The 12183-nt window shown below is 38.3% G+C and overlaps 1 protein-coding gene across 7 annotated transcripts in view; it reads right to left on the reverse strand.

The window, feature by feature from the left end:
• Positions 1-12183, reverse strand: part of ERBIN (erbb2 interacting protein) — a gene marked incomplete at both ends in the record, with an annotated part of 78262 nt that overhangs the window by 31613 nt on the left and 34466 nt on the right. For 6 of the 7 annotated variants that reach the window (XM_084233358.1, XM_084233357.1, XM_084233356.1 and 3 more), the window contains 3 exons: positions 2168-2341; positions 3434-3555; positions 9136-9235. In XM_084233358.1, the coding sequence (XP_084089484.1) occupies positions 2168-2341; positions 3434-3555; positions 9136-9235 (396 nt within the window). The remainder of the gene's footprint in view (positions 1-2167; positions 2342-3433; positions 3556-9135; positions 9236-12183) is intronic. The other variant, XM_084233355.1, reaches the window with a different exon arrangement.

Consider the following 12183-nt stretch of genomic DNA (forward strand, 5'->3'; position numbering starts at 1 on the left):
TATATCTTCCCATTTTGTATCAATCAAGGAAACAAACATGGAAATCTGTAGCACCTAAGATTAACTGAAAATGGATTAAAACCCACAACCATAAAATACATAGAGGAAAACATAGGCAAAACACCACGTTGGCTTCAGTGATGTATTTGTGGATAAGTCTCTAACAGCAAAAGAAACAAGAAAATATAAACAAATGGGGCTATATCAAACTAAAAAGTTTCTGCAGAGCAAAAGAAACCATCAGCAAGACAAAGAGATATCCTAATAAATAGGAGAAAATACCTGCACATCATAACAAGGCGGTAATATCCAAGATCTACAGAGAACAAGTAACCCAACTGAAAAATGGGGAGAAAAGCTGAACAAATGCTCCACAGAAAACATGCAGATGGCCAACAGGCACATGAAAAATTGTTCATCATCACTTATCATCAGGGAAATGCAAATAAAACCACAGTGAGATACCATCTCTCACCTGTGAGAATGGGTCATATCAAAAACACCAGAAACAACATATGTTGTCAAAGTGGAGGAAAAGAACTCTTGTACACTTGGTGGGAATGTAGACTAGTCGAGCCCCTATGGAAAACAATCTGGAAGTTTTGAAATATTAAAAATAGAGGTACCATACAAATCTACCTGAAGAATACAAAAACACTAATTTGAAGGGATATATGTACTCCTATGTTCATTGTAGCACTATGTGCAAGAGCCAAGTTATGGAAACAACCTACTTACCACCCAAGGAAGGACAGATGAATGGATTAGAAACATGTGGTATATATGCACAACACAATACTCAGCAATAAAAAAAGTTCTTCCCTGGGCCTCCCCGGTGGCGCAGCGGTAGAGCGCTGGGTTGCGAAGCTGCGCGCGGCCTCTGCGGCGCCGGTTCGATCCCCGGCTGCTCCCCGGCCACCGGAGGAGGGTCCCACATGGCGCGCAGACCTCTCCTGCCGCCCGCTGCTCCCCTCAGCAGTGTACTTCGGTCCTTCTGCCTGCTCTGCTCCCCGCTCTGGCTCTGGTGAATTCTCTCGCCCTCCCGCGCTTCTGACTGTACCCAGTGCATGTATAAACAAAACAAACAAACAAACCAGCAAACAAATAAATAAAGCATGCCTCTATAAAAAAAAAAAAAAAAAAAAAGTTCTTCCCTTTTGTGATAACATGGATGGGGTAGAAGGCTAAGCAACATAAGTCAGAGGAGAAATGCAAATACCAGATGGTTTCACTCATGTATGGAATAAAGAGAAACAAAACAAAGGATCAGACAGAACCAAACCAATAATGAACCCTAGAAATCAGACTGGAGAATTGAAATTACCAGAGGAGGAGGGGCAGAATGGAGAACAAAGTGTAGAGGGGGCACAATGGATTATGACAGAGGACTAGAATGCCTTCGTGTGGTAACATAGTTCTGAAGAGGCATGATCCTACACCAGTATCATACAGAGTATTGTAAACCATTGTGACCCCCAAAAAACAAACAACAAAAAAACCAAACCTATAGCACTAACAGTTAAAATGTTCATTTTGGGAAAAGACTATCCCCAAAGGTCCATGAAACACATTAAACATTACAATTTAGTTGAAGCTACATTTTAGAAGTTATAAGGCTGGTGTGGATGTAAGTCACTTAGCTCAGCATGCACAAACTCAGGATGGTCAGATTGTTTTCAGTTCATTGTGGAATATACAGTAACTCCAGCAACATAGTAAAACTTATTTCTGTGATACAAACCCACAATTTAGGGATATGTGTAAGTATCTGAAACATTCCAAGTAAATTCCAATTTGCTGTCTTTCACAGCAAGTACATTTAAAAACAGAACTGGGTAGAGTGGATCAATATTACTAGGGGAGAAAAAAATATTTCCATGATGCATTTCTGACATTCATTATATTATTTTTGTTCAAGCAAATAATTTTTTAAGGTTATGCTGACAATCTCTTGCCCACCTGGACTGTCTGTAATCACACTGAAGTGATGATAATAACAATTAGGGAATTCACTGACTGTTATAACTTTTAGGTCATGTGGTTGAGAGCAAGACTCTAAATTAAGGAGCATATTTTTGGAGTACATAAAAAGTCACTGTTATCAATTAAAAATTTTAAAAGAAATAAAAAGGATTTTGTTCAATTTTTCTGAACTTAGTTTTCTAACCTTCACATCCACATCATTATTCACAACTTGCTGATCTTCATGTAGTTTCAAATCTTTGCCAGAATCATCATTAATCTCTTCATCTTTTAATCTATGTACAATGGTTTGAACAGTTTTCACCATATTCTTAAGCTCATCTGGGTATGGTGTTGGATATCTCTTTAAATTTCCCTCCTAGAAAAATAAAGTAAAAAAAAAAATGGATAAATATTTCTAACAGCAATCTGAAACAAAATCTAATCAACAATCCATTTTAATTACATTAATATTTGGCTTAGAGGAGTAACTGTGAAGAAATATGATAGGTTTCAGAAAGCATTTTAGACTCCTAAAAGTATGGTTTTATTCAACAGGTAAGGACTTCCTAGTCACAGACTTCACAGTTTTAAAAGTCGCTTTAGGGTCTCCCTGGTGGCTCAAGGAGTTAAGACGTGACCTATGAAACGGTCCGCGGCCTCTGAAGCACAAGTCTGATTCCCCGGCCGGCCACGGAGCAACACACATGGCACAGCAGACCTCTCCCAGCTCACCCACTGATCCCCTTAGCAGTGTACTTTGGTCAGTTTGCCTGTTCTGCTTCCCACTCTGTCTCTGGTGAATCCTCTCACCCCCCACACCTCTGGCCTGTATCCCAGCTCTTATATGCATAAATAAATAAATTCTTAAAAAATAAAAATAAAAGCTGCTTTAGCAAAATTAAATAAATTCCACTAGCTGTTGCCAAAGCTGTCACTTGGCTTTGAGACAAATGTGTGTTTTCTAGTTAAGTATTAGATTCAGACACATACAAAATTTTTTATATGCGTTATCTGATCTGTCATGAACTAAACTCTTCCAAGGTCACTTTTTGTTTTATAGAATTCAGCTAACTTATATAAAAAGGAAATAATTACATCCATAAGTAACTTGGAAATATGTGTTCGCTACTTCTATCACTATATATATTTTCAATACCATAAAAACCAAAATGTTCATGAAAGAGTTCTTTATCCTTAGAGTATATAAATAAATCATTAGAAGAAAGGGAGGAAAGTCTTTTTTTCTGTTATATTATATTTATTATGAAATCTGGCTTTTATCCAAAATATTTATATTGCTCTCAAGTTGTTTCATATGTGATAAGTGTTGGGTAAAGAAAATAAATCTTGAGGAAAAAAATTAAAACTAATACATCTTTGTATTCCCCCAAACAACAAAGAATAGGCATAAAGTACCGAAGAAGTATTAGACCTTTTTAAAATCTGAAGGAAGAAAGGACAGTCTTACCCTGGGAGGTGCCTCCCTTTCATCTTTATCTTCATCACATTCAAATGCCACTTGAGCCCGCTGTTTCCTTTGTTCCTCCCACAATGAAGGATTAAAACTTTCATTATCTGAAATGAACATAACTAGAAAAAAACAAAAACAAAAAATTAATTTTTACTATAATTATGAAAACTATTACTTGCTCATATTTTCTTTAGCAGTTACGTTTAAGACAAGTATGGCAAGTGACAGCAGCTATAAATTCTACACAAACAACTAGGCTCTGAGTCTAACATTTCTTTACAATATCAACCACATCTTTTCTCCCCTAAGTTGGTTTGTCTTGTTTTGTTACTAAAAGGGTTGCTGGGCTGCTGAGGAGAATCCGCCAAATAACAGCAATATACATAAGTGACTTTGTGTAATTCCTTGCAAAACTACATAGTAATAAGTACTTTCATTTGAGTTATATTATTAATCTTCCTAAATTCCAATAATGTTCATTATGTCCTGGGAGGGAGCAGGAGTTTAAAATGGGTAGAGTGAAATATACGGGCAAAAAGGATCATCCTAACGGCATGTAATTACATCTTTGCATTAAACATTATATAAAATATGGCTTTATGGAGTAAATACAAACTTTCATTGGGTGATATGTAATAGTTGTATGGATTTTTTTTTTAGCTACCTTTTAAACAAAAAACTACATATCAATAGAGTTTAAGACTTGGTATTATTATTGCAATTATGTTACTGTGGTGTCCTTAAAATACCCATGGTGAAACATTTTAAGGAGTACACGAACTCTAAGAGGATTCAGAATTTTATAAGTGCATTTTGGACTTTTCCATTGAAGGCTCTTTTATTCTATAGCAAAAACATCTCCAAGATTAAAAATAGAAGTGGTTTTGTTATTTTTGTTTTAAAAGATTTATTTTTTTTTTATACAAGAGCTGGGGTACAGGCCAGAGGCACGGGAGGGTGAGAGGATTCACCAGAGGCAGAACAGGGAGCAGAACAGGCAGACGACAGAAACACACTGCTGAGGGGAGCAGCGGGCACGACAGGAGATGTCTGCTGTGCCATGTGGGACTCTTGCCAGCCGGCCAGGATCGAACCCACACTGCAGAGGCTGCGGACAGCTTCACAGCATGGCGCTCAACCCACTGTGCCACCGAGGAGGCCCGGTTTTGTTACTTCTACTCTTCAGATCAGAAACCATGATCTCTCATAGGAAGAAACAGTAAGGGAATAAATCGAAATGACAGAAAAGAGGAGGCCAGATAAAATTGAATGATTAAAACAAAAACAGACAAGAGATCAAGGCATGAGTATACCCATGATTAGAATCACTTAGACCAGGGGAGGGGTCAAGCAAAATAGTTTCAATAAAGGATTAGATACTAAGCAAAAAGTACATAAAACAAAGCTGGTTCTTTCCTGTAGTGATTATCAAAGGTTTATTCATAGCCCCAAATCAGTAATAGAGTCAGCAGGAAAAACCATGCCTGAGTTAATACCGTCCAAATCATTTCTGTGGTCAAATGAATGAAATGAACATCCAGATGCCAGAACCTTCTTGTAAGCCTGGGTATTCATAAAAACATGATGTAGATTATATGTTAAGAATAGTTTTACACAGGTGTAGTTCAGTCTCCCCTGTATCTAGTTAAGGATTAAGATAATGCAGAAATCCTAAAGTGTGAGGCTACTGAGAGCATTAATAACTGTATACATATTGCATTAGGTAAGTAAACACGTCTATCTCTCCAAATACTTGAACTATATTTCCCAGCAGGTGTAGAACTAGTGGAAGGAGACCCACTGTTCAGTGTTTAGAGCTACCTGTCTCCCGGAGTAATTGTTGGTTCCATGATATGTATGGAGCTTGGAGTCTTACGCTTGGCCATCAGCCATAATGTGGACTGCCTCCTACCAGCATTTTCGTCTTCCCCCAGTTGCCAGCTTCAGCATGGTCACATCATCTGCCCTTGGGAACATGTACTACACACTGCATCTATATGTGTTCTTTATCTTGTGGTAGCAGTCCCCGTCCAGAAGTAAGTCCGGTTGTCAGAAAGACTATAAACCACTGTTTCTAGTTTTGATAAATTATGAGGAAGGTGATTCAACACATGAACACTCTTAGCTGTTGTAGAACTAGGCCTTTTGGGACACCTGGGTACACCCTGGCGCAGGGTCCAGGAAGCACATGTATCCCAGCACCATCTTCTCACTGCAGCACTTGTTGCAGAAGCAGAGGTAACAGTGGTGCTTTCTAGTAAGAAAGTCCAAAGTGGTGCTGATAGAAGGAAAGTACCAGCTATTTCATGTTGCAATGCCACAACACAGTCACACTAAAGGCCATGACAACACTGCAAGCAGCACTCTGGCCCTTATCCAGGGGATATCACACTCCTGTCTTTTATTGGAACCACTTTTACTTGAACAGAAAGTGTGTGACAGAAGATATTTATCTCATTGCTTCCTGGAAGAGCCTTCAACAATCCCACAACTGTGTATTTAATTATCCAGTTCACACACACACACACAAACTTGAGCAGTTTCACTAACTGTTTGCTTTTTTTAATTTAATTTAATTTAATTTAATTCAAAGTTTGCTTTTTTTAATCCTTTAAGAGAGAGAACAGAAAACTATCAAATCTGGCTCACTTCTTGGCTTGGTACAGAATGAGGCCTAAGAATGGTTTTAAAATTTTTAAATGGATGCAAAAAACCCCCCAAAAAGTACTTTATGACACACAAAATCTAAACTTATCTGTTCATAAATAAAATTTGATAAGGGCTCACCTATACTTATGACTGCTTCCACAGTAAATTGGCAGCACTGAGTAGCTGAAACAGAACCTCATGGTCTATAAAGCTCAAAATATTTATTAAATAGGTCTTCACTGAAATAATTTGCTAACCAATGATACAGAACATTGAAGTCTCTACATGAAAAATTCATTCCATCTTTCCTTACAAATATTTTAAGTAGGGCCTCCCTGGTGGCGCAGCAGTTGAGCGCTGGGTTGCAAAGCTGCCCTCAGCCTCTGCAGCGCTGGTTCGATCCCCGGCCACTGGGTGAGGGTCCCACATGGCACGCAGACCTCTCCTGCCACCCGCTGCTCCCCTTAGCAGTGTACTTGTCAGTCTGCCTGTTGTGCTATCTGCTCTGACTCTGGTGAAACACACTGTTGAGGGGAGCAGCGGGCGAGGCAGGAGAGGTCTGCTGCGCCATGTGGGTAGCTCCCACATGGCTGTGGATCGAACTCATGCTGCAGTGGCTGCAGATAGCTTCATAGTGCTGTGGTTAACCCCTTGCGCCACCAGGGAGGCCCTGAACTTAATTTTTAAAGCACATAATACACGAACACTGATTATCTAAAATTAAGTAAACCACTTTTACAGTCCCCCCAATAAATGAAGCTATTTGCATGTGACATCTCAAAAGCCTTAACTTATAATTTCATTTAAAAGTTAAAAGTTCTGCTTTATCCAAATAAATCTCATCAAATAAAGCCATGAATATATATAAGAATATATCAAAGAAAGTCTTATTTCTTCTTGCAAAAAGCATGCTATAATTAGCCTATACAAGTAATGGATTTCCTATTTATCACTAGTTATGAAACAGAAGTTAAATAATTTTATCTCTTTTTTTTTATTTTAGTTCTTAATCTATTATTTCAAAGCTGTGCTAAACCTGCTACAATGTAACCATAATAACCAATTTGATTTTATCAAATACAGAGCTCAGTAATTTATAGCCAGTGTTTCTCGTTTTAGAAAAAACTGTTTAAAAAAAGAAAAGAAAAGAAAAAGCTCTGTAAATTTCTGATTTCAGGATAAGGAAATGTAAATGCAAGAATTTATTAAGGGCCTCCACCAGTAGTGCAGCGGTTGAGCACTGGGCTGCGAAGCTGCCTGCAGCCTCTGCAGCGCTGGTTCGATCCCCAGCCACCAGCAAGGGTCCCAAGTGGCGCGACAGACCTCTCCTGCAGGGCCCGCTGCTCCCCTCCCCACTGTATTTCATCAGTCTGCCTGTTCTGTTCCCCGCTCTGGCTCTGGTGAATTCTCTCACCCTCCCGTGCTTCTGACTGTACCCAGTGCTTGTATGAATAAATAAATCTTTAAAAAAAAAAAAAGAATTTATTAAATGTTCTAATTTTATGAACTAAGACTAATAATTACCTTTGATTTTTTTCCATCAGTGTTTTAATGTAGTAAAAGTTGAACTAATAAAAAATAATTTGGGTCATAAAGTTCTTCACTGGTTTCAGAAATATTCACATATAAAAATTATTAAGTGTGACATAAAATACACTTTCTTTTTCAGTACAATCTATAACAGAAACAACTTGCTTCTTAGTCTAAAAAACTTTAATGCTGTAAATTGTCTTAGTAAAATTTGTGGTCAATATAAGGTTATAATCCCCTTTTCTGGAAAAATGTAACAACTTGTTAAGATTTATTGTCAGAATTCAAGATTATGTTTGTGTAGATCCAAATATTGAGTCTAAAACAACAGAAGTGAACAAAATATTTCCTAGTCTAAAAGACTTATGTAACACTTAACATACATTCTTAATATTTATCCAAATATAATTTAGAATAGAGATCTATAAGAGGGGCCTCCCTGGTGGCGCAAGGGTTTAAGCACAGCACTATGAAGCAATCCACGGCCTCTGCAGCACAAGTTCGATCCCAGCTGGCCAGGGAGCAACCCACATGGTGCAGCAGACCTCTCCTAAGCCGCCCGTTGCTCCCCTTAGCAGTGTATTTCATTCAATCCACCTGTTCCGTTTCCCACTCTGTCTCTGGTGAATCCTTTCACTCCCAATACCTCTGGCCCATATGCCAGTTCTTTTTTCTTTAAAGACTTATTTATTTATTTATACAAGAAGCAGTGTACTGGCCAGATGCGCGGGAGGGTGAGAGGATTCACCAGAGACAGAGCGGGGAACAGAACAGGCAGACTGATGAAATACACTGCCGAGGGGAGCAGCAGGCACCACAGGAGAGGTCTGCTAGGCCGTGTGGGACCCTCACTGGCCAGCCAGGATCTAACTGGTGCTGCAGAGGCTGCGGAGAGCTTCACAGCGTGGCGCTCAACCGCCTGGCCACCGGGGGAGGCCCTATACCCCAGTTCTTGTATGCGTAATAAAAAAATCTTGGAAAAAAAAAAAGAGGGTCTCCCCAGTGGCGCAGCGGTTGAGGTTGAGCGCCAGGCTGCCCACAGCCTCTACAGCATCGGTTTAACCCCTGGCCAGGCGGCGAGGGTCCCACGTAGCACGCAGACCTCTCCTGCCATGCCTGCTGTTCCCTTCAGCAGTGTATTTCGTCAGTCTGCCTGTTCTGTTCCCGCTGTGGCTCTGGTGAATTCTCTCACCCTCCTGCGCTTCTGACTATACCCAGTGCTTGTATAAATAAATAAATAAATCTTTAAAAAAAAAAGAGAGAGAGAGCTATAAGAGATTAAAGTCAATGTTCAGCTTCAAGGAATCATTTTAGTGTATATATAGAGTATGCATGTACTTTTAAATTCAATAATCTATAACCCTGAGATAGTGCCTTATTTTCCCATCTTGAGAGAAATTCACTGAGCAACTCTCCAAATTCCCATTAAAAGTCTTTTAACTCACTTTCACACCTTTATTATGATTTGTTAGTGGTTTTTTTTTTTTTTAAAAAAAGAAAAGAGATTCTTAAGTTCCTACCATCCTCAGTCCTTGGCTGCTGAGGGAACATGTAGTTAGTAAGCACCGTTTTCTGGGTCTCTGAATCAGTCTCTTTTTGAAGAGGTATCAGGGGTTTGGACTAGGAAAAGAAAATACATGTTTACATTTCAATAATCCTAAAGCACATACAAATCCAACAATTTCTCTAAATAAGTACTCACCATTTTTTTTTCTAGAGTATCAATGTGCAGGTACAAAAAAATTAAATATACATCATAAAATGTTAAACACTGATTTGAAACCTTATGCAAATATAAAAGATCTAAATTAGTTTTTTAGTAAAATAAAGCAAACGTACAGTGTATTACGCTTACCACTTATCAATACTGTTTAAAGATCTCCTAAGCTAAATATAATCACAACCCAGTAATTACTTATTAAATGACTTAATAAAAGTATAAAATAAGCCCTTCTGTTTTATGTTATGTGGCTTCTCTCTAGTATTCCCTTTTTGGAGATGCTTTTGTAGAAAATTTTAGAAAGTTTAATCTAGCTGAGAGAAAAGTACTAAAAACATGTAACCTGCTTCTCCTCTATACTGTGTCTCCCGTCTCCAATAGTGACACCACAAATTACTTACTGGCAGGACCAGTAACCCCACTTTCTTTTTAAAGATGTGTTTCCTAATTGGTTAAGTGTGTTCATTTTACTTAATTCAATTAATTTCACTGTCAGTCCATTCATGAAACATTCATGATACATCCTGCCAATCCAAATTTGGCCAACTCAACAGGCTGGGATCTACTCAATCCTCCCCTCTCCTGCCACCCTATCAATTCTTTGGATTCAATCAACTGGAGCAGTTAGTTGGCTAATTCCATCCTATAAGCTTACTCCCATTCAGACATTTCTTCCATGTATCCCCACTTTTCTGTTCCCTTATAAACAAACCACCCTAGTATATCAAACATTTTCACTAAGAACTTTCCTTGATCTCCTTGAATAATGGAAATAGTCCTACTTTCTTCTTTAAAGACAGTGTATATGAAGTCTGCTCATATACAAGAGGTTTATTCTACCACACCTCATAAACCCTAGGCCAAGAGAAGGGCTTGCAGTCATACAAAAGTGCTATACAATCATTACTCTTCTTTCCTAAGTATAAGCACCTGTTCTTTTGGGGCACACAAACTCTGTCTCTACCACTCTCTTTTCTTAATATCATCCACAGGTCTCCAACTAGTGATCATCTAGTCCTGACTCTTTGATGACAAATGTAAAATGCAGGTGACAGTGCCATGTTATTAGCTGAATAATTGAAGTAGAGCAACTCGAATTAGAAGATGGAATATTCAATTTTAGGCTGGTTGACTCTGAGACATCTAGTTAGCAATGTTAAAGCCGACAAGTTATATGAGTGTGCAGTTCAGGAAAGAGAACTGGACTGGAGAGACTGGTTAGGAATGATGATAGTTAATTCTTTCTTTCTTATAGAAAAGTGAAGTGAAACTAAAGTAGAACCTAGAGAACCAAGAGGGCACTAATATGTAGCTCCCCAACTACATGGATCCCACAACTCTTGCTTATCAACCTCACCAACACTGCACTCACCTAAACTTTCTACCTTATCACCATCATTCTTTATTGTCTCTGTCTTTTTGTATTTCACCATATGTCACAACAACTCTGTCCTGACAATTACAAAAATCTCTGCTGCATTGTACTTTTCGTGCACCTGGGTTGGCCAAGCTGCAACCCGGAATCATTCCCATTGTGTGCTTTCTCTATATCATACAACTGAGAAAAAAAGTATAACTGCAAATTTGTGGTGACTAACTTCAATAGGGCTCTCAATGTTGCCTGAAATTCCTTACTAAATGGTATTCTGAAGAAGATATTATCTTCTAAAAACATTTTTTAAAAATAGGATTCAAGAACTAAGAGTTTGAAAACAACTACATTCTAACAGTTTTACCATGTATATTCTTATTAGCCCTTTTTCTCACAAACTTCAGAACCAACCTTCTCTCAAGAAGTCCTGTTGGAACTTCTGCTTCTATGAGCTTACCCTCCAGTTATCCAACTACCTTTTACATCCTCAATCTTTTTCTCCGCAGTCTCTGTCCAACTTACAAATATGAATTCTAGTATTAAGTCTTCTTACTCTGTTCCTCGCTACCAATTTCTTTATGATCCATTTTGTTTCTGTCTCATCCAGCCTCCTAAAAATAAATATCAACAATCACATAGCTCTGCTCTTTCATTTATTTATTCCTTAAACTACTTCAATACGGCTTTGGACATTTATCTGTAAAATTACATTAGCTGCAGTCAAGATAATGTGGCAAGTTAAATATTTCGTCAAATATACTATTTTCCAGATTTTATTTGAACTGCCTTCCTTCAAAATCAATTGCTTCACCCTTAACTTGCATTATACAGTTTTTCTCCTATCTCTGGCCAGTCTATTAATTGATCTGCCACTTAAATGTTGAGTATTCCTCAGGATTTATCCATTCCTAACATTAAAAAAAAATTACATAATTCCTTTAAGAAAAAATTAAAAGCTCTGAAATTGCTATCTAGAGAAAGTGATTAATATAAGCTGTTTTGATTGAAAGGACTGAAATGATCTTATGCTTTCTTATGCCACAAAATTTTTAAATTGATAAACTTTACAAATGAACAAATGGAATAAATCTATTATGGTACTGCAAAGGAAAGGAAATTATGACTTCAGAAGCAATTTTGAGAAATCCCTGCATATTAGAAATTAAAAGAATGGAGAAACCAATAGGTCAGAAACCATAACCTAAAACAAAGTCAGGGGGGGTTCACAGCACTAATACTGGAATAGAACATCTTACAAAGACTTATTTCCTTCTCTTCTGTTCCCTATATTGATATTTGTATCAATATTTACCTTGGGGCCTCCCAGGTGGCGCAGCGGTTGAGCGCTGGGCTGTGATGCTGCTGGCAGCCTCTGCAGCGCTGCTTCGATCCCCAGCCACCAGCAAGGGTCCAACATGGCGCATAGACCTCTCCTGCCATGCCCACCGCTCCCCTCAGCAGTGTACTTCATCAGTC

This window comes from Talpa europaea, assembly GCF_964194135.1.
Source record: "Talpa europaea genome assembly, chromosome: 5".
Taxonomy (NCBI): Eukaryota; Metazoa; Chordata; class Mammalia; order Eulipotyphla; family Talpidae; genus Talpa; species Talpa europaea.